The following is a 27788-nucleotide window of genomic DNA, read 5'->3' on the forward strand; positions in this document are numbered from 1 at the left end:
AAACATATTGAAATTAAACATCATTTCATAAGAGACCATGTTCAGAAAATGGATATTGTATTAAGCTTTGTTGATACTGAAAATCAACTAGCTGATATTTTTACAAAACCCCTTGTTGAGGATAGATTCAATTTTCTTAAAGAAATATTGCAAATCATGAAAAATCCCAATAAAGATTGATCATTAATCACTAAGGGCCTTGAACTTACCCCCTTGATGTTATCTGATTCACTTCAGTTAAATCAATCTTAATCTGAACAATTCATCAGAATGTTCATGAGATCAGAATGTTCATCAGAATGTTCTTATTTATCAGAATGTTCAGGATCTGGATTCTGGGTCAGAAATCTCAAACGAAAGATTTTGTGTTGACTTTAACCAAAAATCTCACTATAATCTAAAGCATTTAATGTTTGGTTATAAGAAGATAGGTTTTAGGATTAACCACCATGTAAAACCTTAACCATCAATCAAACCATCCATTCACTTTTCCTCAAACGACTAGTTTCTCTCTCCTGGCCACTACTTTTCAGTTTCATCTTTTCCAATGCCAAAACTGTCGAGTCACTTCCTCTTTCTTCCCTCAACTGAACATGTTTTGGTTCCTATAATAACCAACAACTATTCAGATTATTTCCATCACACCTCTTCTTTTCAAACCAATTTTTTCTCAAAACAAAGTTCATACTCTGTTCTTGCGAAAAATTGCACGAACCAAAACTTCCTCACGCGTTCGTTCTCAATCACCACCAACCGCTGCTGATGATCAAACCTCTGATCATTCTCCACTCAATGAAACCCCTCTTCATACAATTCTACAAGATGTAATCATCCCTGAGATGCATGGAGACTCTGATAAAGAAACCATTTCTGAAAAGAGAAATGTTTTTGAGAAAGTTGAAGAAGAATCCTCTGGAAAAGGAAAAGGAGTTGCAGAAGAAGGATCAACCTCTGAGAAAACTGAGGAAACTCTCTTTGAAATGGCCAAGGCTGCAAAGATAGTTTACCTAAGAAGGAAGCAAATTGCAAAAGAAGCTTTGCCTCTACCTGAAGAGAAAACCTCCTCTGAAGATGAACAAGAAGTGGAAACAGAGGAAGAGGAATATGTTCCTAGGAAAAGAGGAAAAGGCAATGACATTGTCATACTTGCTTCTACTTTAAAGATTCAAAGTATTGAAAAGATGGCTAACAGACCCATCAGCAGAGCTAAGTACTTTGACTTTGAAAGTCTTAAGACAAAAGGATGGAATATGAAGAAGTTCACAGATCCTCAAGACTGGTCAAGTTTTGTTTCCACTCAATGTCAGACTTTTCCAGACTTGGTAAAGGAATTCTATGTCAACATGACTGTAAAGGAACACAATGAAGAAAAGTTCCTGGAATCCACAGTCAAAGGAGTGAGAATCCAAGTTTCTCAGAACCTTCTTTCAGATATTCTGAAAATCCCAAATGAAGGTAATGAACTGTACAATTCCTGGTTCTCTAGTGTAGGAGTAACACGAGAACAACTCTTTGAAGAGTATATCAAACCAAACCATGATATCAATTCCACAAATCTTGAAGACACACCCAAGATTCTTCACAACATGATCAGGCATACTCTCCTTCCTAGATGTGGAAGCTTTGAGGTTATCACTGATACTGATCTCTGCATCATTTATCACCTCATAACCAAAACAAAGCGGAATCTGTGTTTTGTCATGCTCCAACACATGATGGATCAATGCTACTCCTTCAAACAGAAAGTTGCTGGGTTGCCATATGGGATGCACTTGACACCCATATTTGAAGCTGCTGGAATTTCTCTGGGCAAAGAAAAAGGTCAGGATACCTTTATGAGATTTACAGCCAAAACCATTAGTCAACTTCACATCACAACTTCAAACATGCCTATTCCTCAAAAGACTGGATCAGTTAAGAGACTTGCTGATCAGAAAGTTCAGGAAGTGAGGAAGAAGCAGAAAACTGACAAGCCTGCCAAGAAGGAAATTGGTTCAAGCTCTCAAAATGTTGAGAAAGGAAAGGCTACTCCAGCTCTTGAAGTCTTTGCTCATATTGCTGAACATGCAAGAGAGCTAATTGAAGAAAGCCAATAACAGTTTGAAGCTATGCTGGGTAAGAAAGCTGCTGAGAATGTTGGAGAATCTGATGCTGACCATCAGAATGTTGAAGACTCTTTGAATCAAGGTGTTGAAGCACCCTCTGAAGATGTTAGAGTTGAAGAAAATATTGAGCTACAAGCTCAGAATGTTGATACAGATACTAGAGAAACTGCAGAAATTCTAGTATCCAACACCTTTGGAAGTGAAAATCAACCAATGGATGTTGAAGAAGAAGTTGTGTTGGAACAAGAAAATGTTGAAGCTCATCCTGACTTTGATCTCAACATTGAAGACACTACAAATGATCTCTATGAAGAGCTTTTTCAAGATGCTCAGGGAGAAAACATTCAGCAAGATGATCAGAATGTTCAAAACAACACTGATCAGAATGTTCTGGAGGATGTAGCTCAGAATGTTCCTACTGCACCTGTTGAGTAGCTGTCAGCAGATCCTAATCCTTTGGGTTCAGGATCTTTGCCTTCTGAGAAAGTTCAGCTTCTTGCTCAAACTGGTCAGAATGTTCAGAGAGATCAGAATGTTCCATCTGCTCAGAACATGGAACAAGCTCAGTTTGTAAACTTGTCAACATCAACAATGGGGTCTACTGCTGGAATAAGCAAGTATCTGGTGTCTTCCCTGCCAACACCAAGTACCATTCCTTCATTCACACCACCTCCACCACAAACCAAAACAACTCAGAATCTCCCAAACATGTCCTCCTTATTTGACTCTTTAAACACTTTTGTCACAGCAAACAAAAGAAAAGCTGATGTTTCTGGTGATGCTGCACCTGCCAAGCCTTCTAAGAGTTGCCACTAAAACTCACAAAATTGTGTGTGCACTCCCTAACCTTTTTGCAGATGACTAAAGGGGGAGAAGCTTTAGGATTTTATGTCTTTAAGTTCTCTAAGTTTAGGCCCTAAGTAGGCTAGTGATCAATAGTTATTGAAGTCTTATAAAACTTCATTTTTGTTTGATCAAACTTAGTTTATATTTTTTTTTGTTTTTGAACCATGTTCATCATACAATTAGACTTCATGAATGATATTAATGAATGAATATTGATGTTGGTTCAAATTTGCATATTCTTATTTATGCTATGGATTATAAAAATGAGGGGGAGCTTTTTAAAACTTCTAAAAACTCATAATGGATTATAAAAATGAGGGGGAGCATTAAAATAAAATTTTCAAGCTCTAAAAATTCTTCATTTATAATCAAAATCCATAATCCTAAATCATAAATTTATCATCTTCAAAAAGGGGGAGATTGTTGAGGCAAAATCCCTAATTAATTTTAAAGATAATAAACTTTAATGATTAAGGATTAAATGGACTTTGATTAATTCCTTGGTATTTAACTTGTGCTCTTGAGTGTTTTCACTAAGACAGGAACAAGGTTTGAATCATACCAAGATGCATAAAATCAAAGGACATTGAATCCATGAACTAATTCTGAAGTTCAGAAAATTAGTTCAGAATGTTGAGCTCAGAAGGTTGTTCAGAAGCAACTCTGTTCAGAAGCAACTCTGTTCAGAAGCAACCCAGTTCAGAAGGTTGTTCAGAAGCAACTCTGTTCAGAAGCAACCCAGTTCAGAAGGTTGTTCAGAAGCAAACAAGTTCAGAAGCAACCTAGTTCAGAAGGTTGTTCAGAAGCAACCAGTTCAGAAGCAACCTAGTTCAGAAGGTTGTTCAGAAGCAAACAAGTTCAGAAGCAACCTAGTTCAGAAGGTTGTTCAGAAGCAACCTAGTTCAGAAGATTGTTCAGAAGCAACCTAGTTCAGAAGGTTGTTCTTATACAAGCCAAGAATCTCAAGAACTGTGATCAAGGTCATGCAAGGCACATGTGACATGAATATATGTCCAGGAAAGTACATTTGCATGGATCAATCAAGCAATAAAGGCATATACAAGAGTTATGTCAAAGAAGGCATTCAATGTTCATTTAAGACTATGAACATTGATGTACTAGGAATATTTCACAAAGGAATATCATCCTAGATGTTATCATCACTGCTCTTCATTATTGTTTCACTATTAGGATTTGATTACATCAAATGATAGTCTTACAAATCATCCTAAGTGAAACAGATGGAACATTCTGATGATCAGAATGTTCAAGCTCAGCTCATGCTTACTTTATGAACAGTATAGTAGGTGAAAAGCAAAAAGCAAAAGCAAAGCAAATCTGTCATCTCCAACAAGAGATAGACACGTCTGAGAGTTGGTACTGATCAAGGACAACACAATCTCTCAAAGCATGGGCATGAAGATGCAGAATCCCACTAAATCCTCCTGCACCGGTTCCAAGACAAATTCTGGGAAAGGAACATTCTGATGTATGAAGAAAAGTCCATACATTGGTTATTGTCCAGAAATTCATATGAAAAACATATGCATAGCCCAGAACTTCATATGTTCATTCATACATGATGAACCCAGATGAAGAACGTGATGAACCCAGATGAAGATCATCATGAACACAACAACATTCTGATGTTCATCAGAGATCAGAATGTTTGCCCAGAATTTCAAGTTAAAGCTTGTGGGACCCAGGACACATGGCATAACACCATTGGACACCCTACAACGGCTATATGAGCCCAAAGACTCTATAAATAGAGGGCTTGGCCTTAGCAAAACTTGCACCATTGCAAAGCATACAAGAAAACAACTCTGATTTTGTTTGAAGCTTTTGCAAACTGAAATTGATCAATCTCTAAGTCTTTCATCAACTTAGTGCAAATCAATACTCTTGTTATCTGTAGGATAACCTCTTCTTCTTCTTCCACTGTTTGTTTTACAAACATCCAACTTCCACACAAATTGTAACATAGTCTCATCTAGCTTTTAGAGGTCCTAAAGTGTTAGGTTGAGCAAAGGTTGTAAAAGTCTAAGTGGGTAACTTAGCAAGAAGAAAAGAAACAAATCTCATCTAGCTTTAGGGGTACTAAAGTGTTAGTTTGAGATGAGTTTGTAAAAGTCTAAGTGGTTAACTTAGCAAGAAGGTGCAAGCCTGCTGAGGCTTAGAGAATACAGGATTGTAATTGTTCAGGTGAACAAAGATTGTATGGTGCAGGACTTGAGAGGTTATCTCAAGCATCATAGTGGAAACTCTCACAAGATTGTGAGGAGTGGACTAGCCCACATTGGGTGAACCACTATAATTCTCTGTGTGTTCTTTCTCTCTTCCCTATACTCTTTAATTACAGTATACACAACACACACTTACACATTTACTTTATTAAATTGTTTATGGGTATGAACTTCAGAACGTTCTGAAGTCAGAATATTAACTTAACTATTCCAAGTAAACTACTTGAGAATCACTTTTAAGTTTCAGGTTAATTTTTAAAGGGTCACAATTCAAACCCCCCCTTCCTTGTGACTATTTTATCTACTTCACTACCCGCCTCTTCCGACGTATTGCAAGCTGAGCTTAATGCTATTTATCATGGTCTGTCTATGGCGAAAAACATGGGAATTTCTGATCTGAAGTGTTACTCCGACTCTCTCCTTGCTATTAACACAATCATGGAGGCTTCGTCGAAATACCATGTCTGCGCGGTGCTTATTCATGAGATCAAGGTGTTGTTATTCCATACTAATGCCTCGTTGCATCACACGCTACGAGAAGGTAACCAGTGCGCAGATTTTCTTGCCAAACTAGGAGCCTCTTCGGACGACACTCTTTCAGCTCACCCTCATCCCCCTGATGATCTTCGCCCTTTGTTGAGGACAGATGCCTTAGGAACATTGTTCTTAAGGAGATAGTTTTCCCTCTAGAGGGTTTTCTTCTTCTTTTACTGTTATTTTTAGCATTGTAACCAAAAGAAAAAAGTCGTTCTTTAGTTCCTTCATGATGATTCCTTTTTGATATATTTGACGTTCTATTTTCTTCTTCTTTTATTATAGTTCACTTAAACTTTCATCTTCTTCATGAATTGACTTTAGAATTATTCTTATTTGAATGAATAAATATACAAAGCTTTGAGAAGAGAAATGATCAACATTTTTGTAAAAAAAAAAAAAAAACATTTTTAGAAATTTTTCTTTTACGTATATATAGGTTAGGCTTGTTGGTTAGGTTGCCAAATATGTTTTAAATTGCTCTTCTCAACATGTCATATATGTGTTTTTTATTGTTTTATTTATGAAATCAGTTGTACAAGATCACTCAACCCAACAACCCCCTATAAGTCGATCTAATTCGGTTTGGTCGAGTTAGTCCGAATGGACTTATCCATGTACGATCCTAATTTGATCCATGTAACTTATCCTATTTTGTTTTTGGTATAGTAGTCTAACGTCTAGAGTTCACACATTTAAATATGGAGAAGTGAGTTTATGCAAGGGTCAGGGTTCGAACTCCAGACACCTCAACCCCGATCCTTGCATAAAATATGCAATATCCATGTCAATTGAACTAAGCTCATGAGGACCGTAACTTATCGACTTTTGATAATTTTTTGTATAAAATCATTTCATTTTGCATAAAAAGAAACCAGCTAGTTGAAAATCAAATTATGTTTAGGTAAAACCAACGACACACAAATTTGACATTTTGGTATCACATAATTAGGACCGGAGAGTACCATCCACGCGTGACAATGGAAATAACCAAATATTAAAACACTGAACAAATTTAAAATTTTGTCCATTAGTTTTTTTTCTTCATCATATAAATGAAGTGACAAATACAACGTAAAATTTCGTACATTTTTAAATTTAAATTCAATTACAATGTTCATAATAGTAATATCAATTTTATCGGTTGGATTACACTACCTTACATATAACACATTTTAATTCTCATAAACGATATCCAACTAAAATTTAAATCGAAGATATGAGCTAAATAACACATTTTGTTGAAAATCATATTCATTACATTTAATAGCTTATAACACGATTTACATATGATAGAAAAACCTTTTTATTATTATATTGTTTTCATTATTTTTTGATGAAATTATATTATAGGGAAATGTTAACAAAGTTGATTTATTATTACAGCTACCCACATTAACCAAAGCTGTAATAACACAAGACAATTACACTGTTCCATTGGCTAGCAGACAAAAACAAAAACCTCAATTTCAAGCTTGTCAACAAATAAAGCCAAACACACAGAATAACACTAAAAACAAAATCAATCCTTCACAATACCCTTTCATTCCATTTCAACTTTCTCACTCTATTTCATTTTCATTCCCAAACAAATCTCCTTTTCACCATGAAAATTCCTCAAATCATCACAACCCATTAACGTTAACTTCATCAAAACGCAAAACCCATTTCAAAAGTCACAAACTTTTTACAATTTCGTTCAAAAATGCAAGACCCCACTTTCTCCGCCACCGTTGAAACCACCGATCACCACCACCCACAACCACCGTTGAAACGAAACAACCGAAAACGACCCGTTTTCAAACTGCTACCGGGTCAGATCGCGTTTCGTTTGGTCTGTCTTGATGTCAAAGCTTAGCTTTGACAATGACCAATCAATTTCACATAGTCCAAAGTGCCAAAATTCCATAAATATTTGGGAGTTGCAGTACCCAACAAATGTATCAATCCAAAAGACTCAAAATAAAACTCCAATACCAACCTTCACATCGAGCGTGAACTAGAATTCGATTTTCTCATACTCTATAAAATCCAACTCTAAATCTCTAATAATATGAACATAAATATCACTAGCTAAAAAAGCGAAGGAAAAGGATGAACTTTTATAAATAGGTGTTGGAGCAAAATGATAGTACTGATAAACGGTACAACGGGAGCTCCACGGCCCTTTCAAGGAGACAGTTAATAAAACGTCAGAAACCAAAATCTAACAAAATGTGTCTGTTAGTCTACAGGAGGTAACCATCATATCATTTGAAGTGACAAAGTCAGTCTATAATGATAATATTATTCACAAGTTGAAGGTGACTCGTCAAGACGTGTGATATGTACACCAACCACTAATGGCACCTCCTCCTGTTTTGAAGGAAGAACTTTAAAATGAAATGAAATGCAGCTTGCCATCTATCCATCAGCTTGAAGCAAACTCTGAGCTGCAAATGTTTGATCAGGTGTTCCAGATATCACAACCTTCCCTCCACTTGTACCGGTGCTGCTGGGATCAAATACAGTAACATCTGCACCTGAAATCTGGTCCCAGAAACGACACTAGAGCATATTAGTATCATCTTTAATAGACTATTTCCATAATCCCTATACAAATAAAAAAATTGAGAAAGCGGGACTTTTTTAATAATTGAAGTGACACCAATAAACATTTTACAACCTTCCTCATGGAGATTGAAACTCAGCCCTCGTGGACACCATAATCCATATACAATAAATACAATCTATGTATATTAAAATATTAACCTTTCATTTGTATTAGTATTATATCTGCATCTGCATTTTTTTATTAAACGGTTTAAATATAAAAAGGGTTAAAATGAAAGCTCTTGATACCAAAGTCTAAACTTTGATAATGACCAATAAATTTCACATAGTGCAAACAATTCCAAATTCCCTAATTTTTTTGGAGTTACAGTACCAACAAATGTAACAAAATGAAATGCAAGTTTCATACTCAGATCAGATATACCTTTTTTTTTACCTTAATTAAAATCATTAGCACTCCAAAACCACAATGATCGAATGATTCAAAACACACCAAATAATCAGAAGAAAGCTTAACACAGTCCAACCATGACTCACGGCAAATTAAATAATTCATGCCATCTTTCTAAGGGAATAAATAATTGCACACCTGTCTAATTCGATCTAAATTGCCGCCATCCTCACCATAAACAGAACCAAAGACATGCTCTGAGACTATAATCTCCACGGTAGTGTTTGTCACAGTGGCAACAATGTTTCCTCTGCCAAAAGATTTTACCAAAACAGAAAGGTTGAAAAAAGATTAGAAGCAGGAAGATGTCTTCACAGATTGAGTTATTTGTTTATCCAGCAATATATTATTTTATTGATTTGTAGTGAATATTTATTATGCCATTGGCTTCTATATCTAATAATTATAGGAATCTTTATTCAAAAAAAAATAATTATAGGAATCTAAGATTTTACTGAGGGAAAGGGAGAAAAAATCACAGCAAAGGCGTATACTCCCAGCTGGATTATACTGACCTGCCAGGTTCCACATTCTCGATTAAATTCGTATGTGATTCCCCATTTTCTGTGACCTTTTTAGCTTGATAGACCCCTGCATTCTGCAAATATACAAGATTCTTAACAATCTTGTACTAAAAACCCTTGGAAAACAAGAGATGTAATAGAATATCAAAAGATGGTTAAAATAAAGGAGGTGAAGAATACCTGTGGTGGAACCCTTGCAAAAGGAAAGGAAGATTTTTTGCGGGTAATGAACTTACTCCTAACGGTATCTTTATTTAAAGGAAAACTTGGTTTGATTCTTGCTTCAGCAAGCACCTCATTGGTCAAAGGATTATTCCTAATTATAGAAGTGATTTTACGTAGAGCATTTTCTATGCATCTGTATCCACCAGTGATCTGCATGAAATGTCTCTCTATGTATAAACATGACTAGCAAACAGTAAGAAAAGATTGTTGGAGCCCCGACAAGAAACTCAGCCAGTGGCATGAGCACTTCTGAGACTGTCTAGGAGAGTGCTTATGAAAACAGCTTATGACATGTCCATACGCTGTTTTCAACTTATTTTCGTAAGCTCTTCAAGATAACTTATGAAAACAGCTTAAAGTTTATATGAAAACATTATGATTTAATTTTATTTATCTTGTTATAAATATAACTCACACATAAGTACTTATGATATAAATGCTTATTAAGTTGTTTATCAAAACAAGTTATCAATCTATTCTGACCACATGAATGCCTCAGTAGTAAAAGCACTAATGCAGTGCAACAAAATAAGATATTTGTTATCATTTACATTCTTAACTAAGCTGGCAGCAAAAGGTGATCTTCTCATTACTTCATTTCAAGAAATATTTCAATGCTACGTGCTTAAATTTTACTCTGGAATTTCTTATTATTTATGTCTTTTGTAAAGTCATTAATTATCAGTATGTTAGGTTGGTATATAACCCCCCAAAGGGTTCAAACTTTTGATTTCTTTGAGGAAAAATAAAATCAGGGGCTTCAAAATGCAAAATATATAGATGTATATTTGCATTTTTTTTTAAGTTCAACCCCCTCAAAGGGGCTGCCTCCGCCCCAAGGTGGTATGACATGGAAAAATAATGGCCTATCATTGAATTTCGTGTCAGTATAAAACTATTTTACAATCACATACGTGGATTTAAACTCTATTAAAACATTAATTAATGATTGAGTGATCTTAATTCAAAGAGCTCAACTTAGAGTCAAATCCGATTGCATTTACCGTGCCTAATAAGAGTAATTAGTAATAATATTAATTAGTAACTAACTTTATTTAACAAATCATTAGTGATTAATTTAGATCCTCCATTGTGTGAACCTTTTTCATACATAATTTTTAAGGCCATCCATAAAATATCTCTATAAATATTTACTAGTGGTCGGGTAGTTTAACTGGTTTGAGCTAAAGAGTTGGAGGTCCAATTCAAACACAACTAATTAATTATTAATATTTAATTAAATGTTCGTGTAAAAAGTTTTAAATACAGATTAAATCCTATTAATAGTGTAATAATAAGCAAAAGCAAAACTCACAAGAATTAACTCCTCATCTTTAGCAGCACAATGTGGAGCAGGACAAACCCTAATATTAGAACCACTATTATTCCTAATATTACTTATATTCTTCCCTCCTTTCCCAACAATAGCACCAACTTGAGAACTATGTGCCAACAATTTCAATTTCAACCTTTAACAGTTCAACAATATCTTTGTTATTGAAAGTGAAACTCCCTCTCTCTCTAGTGGGGTATACTTAATAATTAGAGAATCCAAAAGGGTCTTTAGCAAATGTTTTCAAAACCTCCATTGTCGTTATTGTTAAACTTTGGATATTGTACTTGGGCGTTTGTTTGCCAAAAAAATGTTTAATTATATTTTTGATCCCAGCTCATGAAAATGGGTATGCCTCTTTCAAATCGAACAAAACCGTCCCTAAACTATATATTTTTTTTCAAAAATAGACTCTTAAACTATGGCGTGCGTGATATGCTCATTGCTGCTTATCTACTTACTTGCACAATGTTATGCATTCTTGTAAGTGCCTCCATGATTTGACGATATGATTCATCTATACGTTGATCAAATTCTCTAGCTGATTCAGGTAAAAGAGAAAGGCAGTTCCAACATTAAAAGAAGTTCATTGATGAAATGGTTTGAACATAAATAGGAGAAAATGATTTAGTTTTGGTTTGTAGGTTTTGAAAATTGTTGAGATATGATTCATGGCAGAGATCCTGATCCGTGTTGAATTCGTAAAGTTAGTGCTGCGATCGAAAGTACAAATGATAAGAAATAGAAATTAGGTGTGTGTTCATATGGGAAAGGTTAATCCTTTTCCACCATGGGAAAGTTGGTTGGATTCAATGATTAGATTAAGTGAAGAACATATTCTTAACATGTTCTCTCAACATTAAATTTTTCTTCACACTATATTCCAACAATTTAAAAATTCTGAAAATTAATTTTCAGAAATTAAAAAATATAAAAAATTCAGAAATTTTTTTGTTAAATTCTTTAATTCATTTATTGAATGTTAGAATTTTTTTTATTTCAATAAAAATAAAATTTTGGAAACTAAGATAAGTTTTTATTTTTCTAAAAAGAATATATTTTTTAATTTCATAATAAAATAAAATAAAAATCCTAAGAAAAATATTTTGAAATTAAAGTTTTTTATTTTTCTAAGAAAATAAAATTCTGGAAAATAAGGTTTTTGAAAATATTTTGAAATAAAATTCTACTTTCTCATGTGAAATGCCACCTAGAAAGTAATAGTAACAAAATTATGTGAGGTTTAGCATGGGAAAAGTTAGTTGTTTCCCACCATGAAAAAGTTATTTTTAATGGTTAGATCGAGCAAAGAACATAGTTTTATTATAGACCCTCAACACAGTATTTTTTTTCTTTCAATATTCTTTGTCACTATTCACTTTCTCTTGCACATATCTGAAAGAAAAAAAAAACCCAAATTTTCTAGTTCACCCAAATCTTCGTTTTAACTCATTTGATTCATTCTTCTCTATAGTTGAAATCAAAATCTATTCTTCTCAATTATTTTCTTTTCCTAATTTTTGAATTCCCAAACACAAAACAAACTACACCTTCATTTGCATAACCACTTCTATCCCAAACTCATATGATTTCTATATGTTTCCAATCCAATACCCTCAATCTGAAAAATGGGCAAAATCATAAACGTTCAAAATTTAACCTTAAAGAATTCTATTGAACATGCATTGCAATATTTGATTAGAATTTAAAAATTGTAATCTCATTTTTATCTCCATTGATTTATGGAAAATAAATAACTGTAGCTTTTGCCTCTGATTTGGGAATTAGATTTAGGAAAATGGGTTAAGATGGATGAGATTTACAAAATGGGTTAAATTTGTATTGATTTTTGGAAAATAGACAAGATTGTATGCTTCGTGAATTTTGGGTTTGAGAAGAAAGTGAAATTGTTTTTTTCTTTCTAGATTACGTGAACAGAGGATGAATATTATGAAGATGCAGAAAACAAATCTAGTATTGGCTGTCTACCATAAAACTATGCTCATCAAATGATCTGATGGTTAAAAAGCAACTTTCCCATGATGGGAAGCAACTGGTCTTTCCCATGCTAAACCCCACCCAATTCTAATTAGAGGAAGGACATGCCTCATAATAAAAGAGTAGTGATATTTGAACAACTCTTTTGGTATAACTTTTGGGACAACCTTGTTGTGTTATCTTTTTATTGGTCAAAAATAATAGAGAGAGAGAGCGAGAAGCAAAGCAAAGCAAATCAAATCTTAGCTTTTTGTGGGTTGAGGGTAAAAATGGGAGCTAGCAAGTTTCTTTTTATGCATTTCATGAATCTTTACATAAATGTTTTTTGTTTTTTTTGTGTAGGCTGGGTTGGCTGCAGACTGCAGTGCAGACCATAGATTTTCCGCTTTGACTTTCGCTAATATACGCAACGTGACACTTTTTCTGTCTAATATACTACAATATTTCGAGAAACTTTCTTATATATTAGAGGAAGAAGAGGATTGATTTTTTTATTTTTTTTATAATTCTTTTTCTTATATAATAAGATACAAATTAATTAAAAGACATCATTATAAATTATATATTCATACAATCCATAAAGATATTCTTTTGAACCCCGTTACATGAACCGTTGGATCAAATTATGCATGCGATGGGACTGATTCTTACAATTTGATTCCTTTTTACAATTTTATATTTTGAGATTATAGGATTTGATTCTTTAGGATATCGGTCAAATGGCTCACATCTTTCAACAACGTACATAGATGTTCCACTAATATGTCCATGTCGAAGTAGTATATTATATTAAGAGGTTAAATTGTTTTTTTGTTGCCCATGATAATATATTATTGATATTTTTTTTTATTAAGAGGTTAATATTATTAAGGGTATAATGAATTGGGAAGATTGAAGTGATATATATGGCACATTGTTACAAAAATGGAGGACCAAGTCTACAACAACACTCAAATGACAACGAAAAATAACTACGTAATCATATAAAAATCTTCATGTGTTCCCTAAATTAAAAAAAAAAAAAAAAAAAAAAGGAAAATAACTATGTAATCAAATAACACAGGTGTGTGGATTATTTAGTTGGATTTGAATTATTTTTTTGTTAAACCTTCAATTCTTGAGAAAAAGAGTCCCGATAATTTGAAGTTTGGCCGTGAAAAATGATATCATTTAATTAAAAATTATTTTACATAAAAATTGAACTCAAGTCTTCCGAATCAATTTGAACTACGTAATCATATAAAAATCTTCATGAAGTGAGATGATTCATTCGCTGTTTGGTAAGAATGAGAGTGTGTAGAACTAGAAACGGAAAGGAAAGAAAGAGTTATGTTTATTAAGTGACTTTTTCTTTCTAGAATGATTTAGTATGACATTATTGTCCTTACATAAAATTGAAACTATTACTCCTTCCGTCCCAAATTGTATGACGTTTTGGGCATTTCACACATACTAAGAAATGTAATTAATACTGTGTGGGAAAGAGATATTATGAATTATTTTACAAAATTATCCTTAATAAATGATATAAGAAAGATAAATGAAAGAATTGAAAGAAGAAAGAGTAATAAATAGTTAAAGATATAATAGGAAAAATAACATTAATGTTTCATTGGTATTGTAAAGTGACATATACAATTTAAGACAAATATTTTTTTTCTAAAGTGACATACAATTTAGGACGGAGGGAGTAATTAATTAATTATAAGTTCATGTAATAAATTATAAGCTCGTGATAAAATGTTAGTTATTCGAGCTTATAGCTTATAAACTATAAGCTATAAGTTCGTTTGATGGCTTTACCAAACAGACATGTATTTATCAAAGCAAATGTGAGCAGAATTAATGTATTGCATTTAAAATGAAAAATAAAAAAATTAACGACCAAATGAAGTAGTCTTCCCATTGATGAAGAACATAAAATAAAAGAATTGTATTGTAACATGAAAATATGAATTTATGCAGACATGAACATAGAGAAAACCTCACTCACAATGGTGGCAATAAAAAACATAAAACAATCGTATTGTAGCATGCAAATATGAATTGTTACACTTCCCTCATTGCACAATGCACAAACAAAAAATCCTTAACAACCCTCAAATCACTTCACACCCATATCCTCAAATCCGGTTCCTTGTTTTCATTCTTTGGTCACAAGCTCATTGATGGTTACATCAAATGCAGCGTCATCACTGAAGCACGCAAGTTGTTCGATGAAATGCCCAACAGACACATAGTTACTTGGAATTCAATGATCTCTTCTCATGTTAGCCGTGGGAAGACCAAAGAAGCTATTGAGCTTTACAGCAACATGCTCTTTGAGGGTGTTTTACCGGATGCTTACACCTTCTCCGCAATCTTTAAGGCTTTTTCAGAAATGGGAGTTTCACGTGAGGGGCAGAAAGCGCATGGGTTGGCTGTGGTTTTGGGTTTTGAGGTGTCGGATGGGTTTGTTGCAACCGGCATTGTTGATATGTACGCGAAATTTGGTAAAATGAAGGATGCCCGTTTTGTGTTTGACCGTGTTTTGGATAAAGACGTTGTCTTGTTCACTGCGTTGATTGTTGGGTATAATCAACACGGTCTTGATGGTGAAGCTTTGGAGGTTTTTGAAGATATGGTCGGTAGTAGAATTAAGCCGAATGAATATACTTTGGCGAGTGTTTTGGTTAGTTGTGGTAATCTAGGAGATTTAGTTAATGGTAAATTGATTCATGGTCTTGTTGTTAAGTATGGTTTGGAATCTGTTGTTGCTTCGCAAACTTCGCTTCTTACTATGTATTCAAAATGCAACATGGTTGAGGATTCCATAAAGGTATTTAATAGCCTTGCTTATGCAAGCCATGTGACTTGGACATCTTTTATAGTTGGTCTTGTGCAGAATGGTAGAGAGGAGGTTGCTTTGTCAATGTTTAGGGAAATGATGCGGTGTTCGATAAGTCCGAATCATTTCACATTGTCTAGTATTCTTCATGCTTGTTCAAGCCTTGCAATGCTTGAAGCAGGGGAACAAATCCATGCCGTAACCGTGAAACTAGGAGTTGATGGAAACAAGTTTGTTGATGCTGCACTGATTCATTTGTATGGAAAATGTGGAAATGTAGAAAAGGCAAGGTCTGTTTTTGATTCGTTGACCGAGTTAGACATAGTATCCATAAACACAATGATCTATGCTTATGCACAAAACGGTTTTGGGCATGAAGCTCTTGAGCTATTTGAAAGATTGAAAAAGTTGGGACTTGAACCTAATGTCGTGACATTTATTAGCATTCTCTTGGCATGTAACAATGCAGGATTAGTTGAAGAAGGGTGTCAAATCTTTTCTCTCATCAGGAACAACCACAGCATTGAATTAACAAGAGATCATTATACTTGTATGATTGATCTGTTAGGAAGAGCTAAGAGATTTGAAGAGGCTACGATGTTGATAGAGGAGGGGAAAAATCCAGATGTGATACAATGGAGGACGCTGCTGAATGCATGTAAGATTCATGGAGAGGTAGAGATGGCGGAGAAATTTATGAAAAAAATGCTTGATCAAGCTCCTAGGGATGGAGGAACTCATATTCTCTTGACAAATATTTATGCTTCAGCTGGAAAATGGGACAATGTGATCGAGATGAAAAGTGCAGGAAGAGATTTGAGGTTGAAGAAAACTCCTGCAATGAGTTGGGTTGATATAGATCGGGAAGTTCATACTTTTATGGCAGGAGACTTATCTCACCCAAGAGCTCATGAAATTTCAGAAATGTTGCATGAATTAATAGAGAAGGTTATAACTCTGGGTTATAATCCTGATACCAAATTTGTGTTGCAGGATTTGGAGGAAGAGAAAAAGATTAGTGCTTTATATTATCACAGTGAAAAATTAGCTATAGCTTTTGCTTTATGGAAGACTTGCGGTAAGAATACTGCTATCAGGATTTTCAAGAATCTTAGAGTTTGTGGGGACTGCCACAGTTGGATAAAATTTGTTTCTTTACTTACTGGAGAGATATAATTGCTAGAGATGCAAAGAGATTTCATCATTTTAAAGGAGGAATTTGTTCTTGTAAAGATTATTGGTGAATTACTAAATTATTATTATTCATCTTGCCCCTTTCTTCTTTTGGTTTAAAAGAACTTAACGATGAGATACACACATTAAGGGCGGAGAAGAGTGATATTTTTTATTTTAATTTTTTTTTGCGACGAGAGAATTATAGCATTTCATTAATAATCAAATTCTTTACTCAAAAAAAGTAATATAGGGCACTTTTGGTTTTGCCCCTTGTAAAAAAAAAATTTTAGATTCCGTCCTTGTAAAATGAAGATTCTTCAAGATTGCCCCCTGAACCCTATGACTCAGCAGAATCTATGATGTGGCACCTACATGGCTTTTTCTTTTTCTTTTTTATTTTTTTTTGCTTGCCACTTGTAAAAAATAGTTTACACGTCATTTTTATTTAAAAAAATTAAAATTTAAAATAAAATTTGAAAAAAAGAAAATCATATTTTAAAAAATCTGAAAATTAATTTCCAAAATTTTAAAAAATCTGAAAAAATTCAAACTATTTTTTAAATCGAAAAAAAATTAGATTTTTTTTCCAAAAATTAAAAAACATTTAGATTTTTTTCCAAAATAGAAAATTGTCTTATCTTTTTCAAAATTAAAAAACATTCATATTTTTTTCGAAATAAAAAAGTTTTTTTAATTTTTTCTACAAAGAATGAAAATTCTGGAAAATATTTTAATTTTTAAAAATTTGGATATAAATGTTTTTAAATTCCAACTATTTAATCTGAAAAAAAAATTTGATTTTATTTAAATTTTTAAAATCTTAACTTCAGATATTTTCGAAAATTTTAAATTTAGAAAAAATTCTGATTTGTTTTTGAAATTTTTGATAAAATCCAGTTTTTTTTTTTTAAATACTTCCTAATTTCAGAAAAAAAAATATTTTATTTTTATTTTTTTAAATAAAAAATGCTTTTATGGTATACCATTTCCATTCTCGAACTTAATATATTTCCAAATTTTCCAAAAAAATTATACTAAATTTAAAAAAAATCCGAATTAAATTAAAATTATAAAATTTGAAAAAAAAAAGTATTATCTAATTTTTTTGAATTTGTAAAAAATATTTGAATTTTTTTCTAATTATTTAATTTCAAAAAAGAATTTATAAAATTTCTGGAATAAAGATTTTGAAATATAAAATATTTTTTTTATTTTAAAATCTAATTAAAAAAATCTGAATGTTTTTTCTGATTTTAACAAAAATCCGGAACTTAATTTTTTAAAAATATCTGAGATTTTTTTTCGATTTTTAAAAAAAATAGATTTTTAAAAAGAATCTGGAATTAGGAAGTATTTTAATAAAAATCTGGAACTTCATTTTAAAAATAAAAATTTCAATTTTATAAGTTTTTGAAAAAAAAATTTGTAATTTTTTTTTTCTGATTTTTAAAATATTTTTTCGTTTTTAAAAAAAAAAATAGATTTTTTTATTTTTTTTAATTATAAATGACATGTAAATTATTTTTTACACTTGGCATCCAAAAAAAAATTGAAAAATAAAAAAAAATGCCACATCATAGATTCTGCTGAGTCACAGGGCTTAGGGGGCAATCTTGAAGAATCTTCATTTTACAAGGACGGAATCTAAAAAAAAAAATTTACAGGGGGCAAAACCAAAAGTGCCCTATATTACAGAGGGGTAAAGACCTATTAACCCAAATTAATAATCAAATTCTGAATACATATAGGAATATCGATAAAAATATGGAGGCTAACTAAAGACGTGGATACTCGAGCAAGGTTAGAGTTTGTGAAAAAAGATGAGAAAAAATATTTACAATCTCAGATAATAGGACCAAGGTCAAACTCATCCAACATTAATATCAGTTAATGGTGAAACTCGGCTTTAGCCAGAACAAATTGACATTGATCATCTCTGACACAAACACCAATACCAACTTTGTTTCAAGATGTGGAAAGTGAAGCGTCGACGTTGCACTTATAACATCATGTAGGTGGTCGTAACCATACAAGACTGTCTTGGGTCTGGATTTTAGTGTTGTACCTCATCGAGTTTCTTGCTTGTTCCGCCAACTTGATAACAAACATATACCCCGTTCGCAGACTGCATTCCTTTGAACAATTTCATTTCTCTAAATCACATAATTTTTTAGCTTCCATATCGACTAAAGAATGCAAGCAAATAAGGCATTTTTGTTTGAATTTAAAAGTTGCAGAATATCAGAGATATTCTCGCTTCTCAGCCACAGACTTGGTAGAATTCAAAACCTGAACCATACTTTTCCATATACCAATTCTTCGCCAACATTAAATACTAATTTGGCAAATGAAAAGTAGATGCATATTATCTTCAACGCTGGAGTCACAAAGCACACAATTATTCGGACCATTCACACCTCTACGCAACCAGATTCTTGTCGGGAGACAATTTTGAGTACATCCCTATTATGCTCTCCACATCAATTGGCACTCCTCACTGAGTACATCCGGTTCTTTTCATATTTCCATATCAGTTTGTCATTTTGCACATAATCAAACAGAGATGTTTGCAACACTTCTCTAACATTCTCATTCCAAACCTTTATGTTATATAAGATTAAGTCGGACACTTTTAAATGATTCAAGACCGGATTCAAATTGACAGGTTTATTGATCGATGTACGGAATATGAGAATCTGTACCTATACTACATTTGTACCCAAACTTCAAACTCCAAATGTTGTGCCAAACATAACTTGTGTTATGTCCAATACTCAAATCAAGGAAGTCACCACTAGGGAAGTATTTTGCTTTGAAGAATGATATTGTGGATTCGAACTCCCATCCTCCTGAAAAAACAGAATATCTCACGGTCTTTTTACCATCTCGCTTGCACTTACAGGTTACGAGACATCTGTAATTTTCTTGTCTTACATTTTAAATCTATTCTTGAGATGGTAATTAGAAAATAGAAGTATAGAACAATGAGTATGATATTTTTCTAACAAATAGGTTAGCCTAGGCATATTGCATAGTGGTTGAACTCAAAAAAAGTTATTATGTAAAGTTTGCAATTGAATTATTTATTGATATAATTGTATTAAGTTTTAAGATTTTTGTATATCCTTCAAATTAAGTTAGATGCTATATTTTTAATTTTAAGTACTACTCTTTCTTTAGTTGATTCTTCAAAATTAATTTTGATATTACAATGACATTGTTTTACTTAAGTCTGGTATGATTCACGTTAGACTGAATTTGAATTTTGAACACTAAAAATTGCACCAGCCTGAATTTTCAACGCAACAAAAAGCTTCATAGCAAATAAATAATAATAAATATAAAACTTAGCAGATGCAAAAATATCGAAAAACTAGCTGTTACATACAAAACTGTAACGTAGTTATTTACAGTGCCTCTCTGGGTTACTATAACTGAAGTAAAGGGAGTATACAAAACAAGAGTGAGTCTTGATCTTTGTTTGGTTTCACTTCCACACAAGCTCAACTTGTATTCAGTTGCCGATCGGCCATGATTTACCAGAAGCTATAAACTGTAGTTTTGATCCTGATGCGCGTTGGACATTCATCTACTGCAGAAACAACCAAGCCCTTAGAATCAGTATTGGATGGTGTGATGGCGTAACCAGAGGTCATACATAACCATATGGAAAGCATCATATCTGACTGGAGGCGAATTCCACTGGAAGTGTTTCTGAATCTGATACAAGATGAGATAACTTTCTTGTGAGTTCCGCCATATCAAGAAAAAATTCAATTGCCAACTTTACATATTAACTTTTTGAGTTCAATCACTAAGCAGTATGCATTAACAACATAAATCATTTTTACAGAATCATACAACTAAATTGCTCTATGTCACTATATTATATTAATTCTTAAAATATGTCAACAAACATCTATATGACAAGATCTAATTAGATTGATTATGTAAACAAGTTTTACACTGTCATTCCATAGTCTTTAAACTATTTTTTTCTTCAAATTTTTAAGTGTAATTTTTTTTTGGGGGGTTATATACCAACCTAACATACTGATAAGTGATGACTTTACAAAAGACATAAATAATAAGAAATTCCAGAGTAAAATTTAAGCACGTAGCATTGAAATATTTCTTGAAATGAAGTAATGAGAAGATCACTTTACTAAATTATTATGAAGTGCAATAAACTCATCCTGCGATTTGTTTTTGAGGATTTGTTTAAGCTGGTATACATCACTCTCGTTGTGTACAACAGCAAATTTTCTCCAGTCAAGAATATCATTAAAAGGAAGGTCATAGTAATTTGACAATATCACTGCAAACAACATTAGCTTCAGGTCAGTTACATGGTTGTGTAAAGACTCATATCCCAAATTCATCCTTAAGGGCAACACATCAGAGTCAAAATTAAACATTCAATGGTGTCCGGATCCTCTCCATTTCCTCTGAAAATGGGGATCGGCATTTCCTTTCCTTGCGGAATGACACATGGCATAAGTGAAAACCAAAGGTTGAGATCTATTCTTTCTTTAAAACCAATTAAAATTATTAAATAATAAAAGAATTCAATTAATATTGAACAAATTCAGTTGCCAAATTTGATAACAACAATCATGGTGCTGCGTTTTTCTATGATGTTTGAATTGGATACCATCAAAAACTCATCTGACATGATTAAGTATATAATTAGTTATGGTGCTGCGTTCTTATGCTTTCAAAACAAGTGTCCTACAACCATCACAAACTCATCTGACATGAAGAAATTGCATGTTTACATATACATGTTATAATTAACCAATCGTGCACAGGTTCTAACCTTAATTAGCCCTGCTCTTCTTTCAGGATCAATCCCAGCCACACCAAATATCATTTTCTCGCAAAATTTGGCAACTGATTTTGTTGAATATTGTTTGAATTCTTTTATTATTATTTAATAATTTTAATTGTTTTAAAGAAAGAAAGAATAGATCTCAACCTTTGGTTTCCACTTATGCCATGTGTCGTTCCGCAAGGAAAGGAAATGCCGATCCCCATTTTCAGAGGAAATGGAGAGGATCCGGACGCCATTCAATGATAAATCATTCAGATCAAGTTATAGTTTAAATGTCACGCGTGTAACAATTGGGCAGGAGTATACGTGCAATTCGATCGGTGAGTTATAATCGAATTTGAAATTTATTATCACCCAAGTATATGTTCAATTGGATAGGTGGGGTATTATTGAATTTGAGATTTATTATCACCCAATAATAAAGTACTCTGACCCAGTGTTGTCAAATATTCCCTCCGTCCCAAATTATAAGTCATTTTGGAGAAAAAATTTGTCCCAAATTATAAGTCGCACTACAATACCGATGAAGCATTAAATGCTACTTTTCCTACTATACCCTCAACTATTTACAACTCTCTTCTTTCAATTCTTTAATTTATATTTCATATGCCATTAGTGAAGGATAATTTTGTAAAATGACTTATAATTTCATGTTCCCATACAATATTAATTACACTTCTTAATTTGTGTGAAATGAACAAAATATCATATAATTAGGGACGGAGCAGGTAGCTGCTATGGCGTAACGGAAGTTGAACACACCACTATTGTTTCGTGAAACACTATTTAGTACAAAGTGATGTCAAATACCAACTATAGTGGCACTATAACGGTAGATAGCTGAATTTGAACAAACTGCTATTTTCTGCAATCCGCGTTTGACAACACTGTTTCAACCTTAGCTTAGGACTCCTAAACTGTGATTCCAAGGCACTCTTTGTATTCCACAACTAACCCCCATCCCCTCAGCACAATAAAAAGGAAGGATTGCAAGATGTAATGGTTGATGTGAAGGACTGGTCATGCTTCTCGGTACCAATGGTGGGAATTCTATTCCATAAGGTCCAGAAAAACAAAGCAATTTGTAAACCAAGCTACACTAAACCATAAAAAAACTATATTATCAAAACCAGTTCAAGAACTTCAGCCTATTTTATAAACAAGTTCAGTGTCTGTAATTGAATATTGGGGTAAAAACGATTAACTGGTCATAACTCAACCATAACTATCTAACAAATCCAATAACAAATACTATACAAATCATAAACTCAAACCTTAAAACCCCAAATTATAAGAACCCAAGCCATTCATCTAATGAATACGAGGCTATGAGTTGTTCACAAATACTGATATACTCTTTGCTAGAAACAGTACGGGAGAGGTGATAGGACACTAGCTCCCAATAGATATGTTAACTGAATCAGTGGGCCCAAATCACAGGCCTCACACTCTTACACCTTCCCTTGAAATCTGATTTCAAGGGACGAGTTTGTTACAAGGAGAGTTGGGAGGTATGGGAGGCATTAAGAAAAGAGCAGTGCTGGATATTACGAAATAATTAACACAAGAAAAGCAAGGATGTGTATGTGTCATCTTTAAGATAAGCTAAAAATTATCATGTCCGTCTTTGACGGAAATCAAGCACATGGTTGTGGTGAAAATCAACGGAGTACAACACTCTTGTGTGTTTATATTTTAATATTCCGTAACAATGAGCATTTCCCTTAAGAAAAATACTTAGTCAATTAGGAGAGAATTTATCTGGGTCAGGAGCAGAAATGCTCTGGAAGTAGTCTTAGGACTCTGGTATCTTCTCTTTTCTGTTAAGTTTATTCCATTGTAGAGCTTTGCTCACCACATTTCCACCAATAATTCACAGTTGTTTTTCATTGAAATCCCTAAGTTCTATCAAGAGACTTGAAATCAATGATTTGCAGACATTGTAGTTAGGAATTGTCTTCTTTTGTTGCTTTGTGTGATACAATGCGAATGATATTTTGGTTCCTCCACTCGAAATTCAACAAAATTTCATTTCACCAGATGCTTGAATTTGTTTGTCGTGCAAACTTGAATTGTCATTGCAACTCTAAGTCAATTTTTTTATCCTTATGCATGCATAGAAAAATTATGTGTTTCCATTTTATTCTTTTTAGCATTCAAATCTGATCAGGCATTTTTGATCCCCCCAAAACATCTTTTTTCACCCTCAATATTTGTTGATGAAATAATTTAGATTATGGGAGAAATTACCGGCTTGATATTAATGTTTTTATATTATAAATTATAATTCTTGTTCATTTTTTTATTTTATTTGGTTAAATCTTAAGGTTTAAAACTGGTTCTGAATCAAATATGTTCTAATCTCTTAGAAAATGTTTGTGAACTGCTTCACAAAAGGTTAATCAATATGGAAAAGGATAGGGATCACATATGTTTGTTAACCAATAACCGATATACAACAAATGCAAGGTAAATTTAACATGACAAAGGACTAGTTTGGCTTGACTTATTTGAAATTATCTACTGGCATAAACACTTGTGAGGCTGTTTGAGAGAGCTTATGACAATAAACAATTTGACTTTATTTTAGCTTTTGTTATAGAAATAGCTTAAACATAAACACTTAATTAAGTTGTTTATCCAAACATGGCCAAAAACCATTCAGGAATAAGTATCATGTTCGTATATGCTAGCATTGTCATTTGTCATATAAGCATGCAGTTTTGAGAAGCTCAATATAAGCAACCACAAAATTAAAAGGTTAAAAAATATCAGAAAGGTTGACTTACCAGGTATGCATCCATAATGGATAGAATCTGCTATTCGAGCACTATTAACCTGTGATCCACCAGGGCATATACAAAACTTAGTGCTGTAAAATCTTTTCTGGTACACTAGATGCCCGGTAGCTCTACTAAATTCGGTTATTTGAAATATCAAGTTCTGTGTCATTTTCCCATACACGTGCAAGAATAACTCTAATTTTAGAGTTGCGATGACCAGCCCAAAATCCAAGACTAGTCCTGCAAACCACAAATATCAAATTTTCACAATGGAAAATATTATTACTCCAAGGAAAATATTAAGACCCACAAGGTTCGTAATGTTAAACCAGGTCAAACAAATTTTGAAATTGACGTGCAACTATAGATCATTTTAGAAACTAAAGGCGTGTGTACTGTGACTAAGTTTAGATAAAAGACCACAACAAGATTGACACGAAACTTAAAATAACATGATGATAACAATATAAAAAAGAAAAGTTTGATCCACAAAACATAATTTGAACCAATTTTGGTATAGTAATCTAGCTAAATGGAAGAGGCAAAAAAAAAAAAAAAGTAAATCTGAAGAGGCTTCACCTATTTTCTACATCATTCCCCCCAGCTGGAAGAGCAAATGGCTGCAGCACTTGAGGGAGAGCAACATCTTTGTGTGGAATGAATCCAACATCATAGCTTGGGGAGCACACTGCTCGAATGGAATTCTTCACAAGTAATGGAAGTCCTTCTGTTGCCCTTACACCAACATCATGACAAGTGACAAAGAAGTGATCAGCACCCAAGGTTCTGTTCCAATAAGGATACTTGGATATCAAGCTTTCCACGTAATTTTGTACAATTATCGTCATATTGTCGTAGGATGTGCCCTGCATAATATCCAAGCATGAGACTGAGTAGATTCCACCTAGAAGCAGGGACTTGCACATCCAAGCTAAACATTCTAAAACTTTCTTACTAATAATTTCCTTTTTAGCTGTAAATTTACAGCCTCTTGGTGACAAATTGCGAACAAACAATCAATTATTTCAATCTCAGAAGCAGGGGTTTAAAAGGACATAACTTCGGTACATAACATTAACATAGATACCATTGCTATGGGTTTTCATTAAACAGATGCAAAAATACTCAGAAAATAGTTAACACAGTTCACACCTTAGAAGCGGTGGGAAGCAATTAGTGACAGTTTTGGTAGTTGTTAGTGGGGAACATGACATAGAGGACATAAGAATCTAGATATAAGTTTTATCCTGTTAATAAAAGCCTAAGATGAGACCACATTCAAGGCAACGATGACATCAAGCTTTTTACTGATATTCATATAAGATGTGCCCTGCATGTTATCCAAACATGAGACTGACTACATTCCACCAAGAAGCAGGCACTTAAACATCCAGGTCAAACATTCAAAACCTTTCTTATTACTTATCATTTCCTTTTTAGTTATGTATTTATGGCACCATTGTAACAAATGGGCAACTCGGTGCACTAAACCTCCCGCATACGCAGGGTCCGGAAAGGGGTCCCACCATTTTAGTTATGTATTTATAGCACCACGGTAACAAATCATGAATAAATATTCGATTATTTCCATCTCAGGGGCAGGGTTTTAAAAGGATAAAACTTAGCACACTACTATAGAATTAGACACAGTTACTATAGTTTGTTTTCCACTTAACAGATGCAAAGATACTCAGAAAACAGTTAACACAGTTCACCCCGTAGAATTGGTGGAAAGCAATTGGCGACAATTTTGGTATATTTTCGGTGGGGAACAAGGTTTTAAATAAAGGTCCTAAGCCTGCAACCGGATGATTGTTTATGTTTCCGAAACGAGAATAAAGTCGTGATTAAGGCCGCATTTAAAAACGGTTCTCCGTAGTATCAAGGATCACAGCGCAAACACAACCGTTAACACTATTTACTATCATAGTAGGGAACAAGACATAAGGTTCTATGCAATAGTTTTTTTTCATGCCTTTGCAATCACAAACAACACACTGTGATTCAGACTGCATTTAAGTGTGATTCTCTGCGATATTTAATGATTGCAACACAGCAACTAAAAACCAAGTAATAAATCAATTGCAAATAAATGGGAAATCCAAAATGTGATTGCTATACCTTTCCACGCATCTTGTGACATGAAATGGGAATGAAAAACAAATGAGCCTGATCAGGATCAAGAGTCCGAAACCGACTCTCCCTAATATTCTGAAAGAAATACCCCTCGCTAGCATACTTTCCAGTAAGCTTCCTCGGCGTCTGATAAAAAGTCTTGGAATCCCCATCTGGATATATATAAACCTTGAACTTCTTCTCCATCTCCGCGAAATTCAACTTGAACACTCGTGGTGAATGATACACATCACCAAATTCATCACCACCATCATCTTCCTCCTCATTTCTTCCAGCATCTACCACCTTCACAGTAACTGGCACCTAAAAAACAAAAAACCAAAAGGGCCATCAAAAAATCATAAAAAAAACCATAAAAAATGCAAAATTTAGAAATGGGTTGGGTTTAGATTTTAATTTTTGTTTACTTCATCTTCATTTTTTACTGCATCTACAAGATTTGCAACTGATACTGACACCTAAGAAACAACAAAAAACCAAAAGGGTCATCGAAAGATAGAAAATTTGGAAAAGGGTTGGGTTTGGATTTCGATTTTGTGTACCTGAGATGAAGGGGTTGAGTATTTGAGAGAAAGATAGGTGAATGAAAGATGAGTGAGGATTGCTAGGGTTAGGAGTGAACCACGGAGAGAGAAGAGAGTGTGGAATGAAGATTGTTGTTGATTTTGCTTCACGGAAGACATCATAAGTAATGAAGAAGAAGATGATGATGATGATGATGATGATTCAGATGGATCTGTGATGTGATGTGAAGAAGAAGAAGCTTTGCTTGTCAATGGAAACTTCTTTAACTGTTTCATCTCTGCTTTACTGCCTGTTTTCCTCTTCTTTTTTCCATTTACTCAAAAATAAATAATCACTTTTAGAAAAAAAATCATTTTTGGAAACTGTTATTCTCTTATGTTTGGTTTTTATTTTGATGATCAAAAGTGATTATAGAAGTTGTAAAATTAATTCTACTTGTCACCATCAATTTTACATAAAAAAATTGGTCTTACCTATCATTCTTCCATGGGTACCCTAGTTGTCACCATCAATTTTACATAAAAAATTCAAACAAAATCAATTATTGTGACCATAATACCAAACATACATGTTGTTGATTATAGTTTGTTTTAAACAAAATAATCACTTCTGAAAATTTTCTTCCATTCGTTACTAATTTAAAAAAAAAAAAAAAATAGAACTAGAAAAGAAAAATCCATCAACTACTTCTT

At 33.2% G+C, this 27788-nt stretch overlaps 2 protein-coding genes and 1 pseudogene across 2 annotated transcripts; 1 reads left to right on the forward strand and 2 right to left on the reverse strand.

Annotated features, from left to right (window-relative positions):
- Nucleotides 1–7815: 7815 nt before the first annotated feature.
- On the reverse strand, nucleotides 7816–9692 carry LOC25494727 (uncharacterized). Its single transcript, XM_024783717.2, has 4 exons — nucleotides 9440–9692; nucleotides 9251–9333; nucleotides 8874–8985; nucleotides 7816–8260 (listed from the first exon to the last, which is right to left on the reverse strand). Exons 1-4 carry the CDS (start codon nucleotides 9638–9640, stop codon nucleotides 8135–8137), a joined length of 522 nt encoding a protein of 173 aa, XP_024639485.1. The 5' UTR covers nucleotides 9641–9692; the 3' UTR covers nucleotides 7816–8134.
- Nucleotides 9693–14663: 4971 nt separating this feature from the next.
- LOC25494728 (pentatricopeptide repeat-containing protein At5g65570-like) lies at nucleotides 14664–16919 on the forward strand. Its single transcript, XM_024784619.2, is given in 2 exon segments — nucleotides 14664–16804; nucleotides 16807–16919. Coding segments are annotated over 2 exon segments (2028 nt in total). The 5' UTR covers nucleotides 14664–14856; the 3' UTR covers nucleotides 16887–16919.
- Nucleotides 16920–20136: 3217 nt separating this feature from the next.
- Nucleotides 20137–27435, reverse strand: LOC25494729 (probable glycosyltransferase At5g03795; annotated as a pseudogene).
- Between the last annotated feature and the right edge of the window lie 353 nt (nucleotides 27436–27788).

This window comes from Medicago truncatula, chromosome 5, assembly GCF_003473485.1.
Source record: "Medicago truncatula cultivar Jemalong A17 chromosome 5, MtrunA17r5.0-ANR, whole genome shotgun sequence".
In the NCBI taxonomy this organism is placed as follows: Eukaryota; Viridiplantae; Streptophyta; class Magnoliopsida; order Fabales; family Fabaceae; genus Medicago; species Medicago truncatula.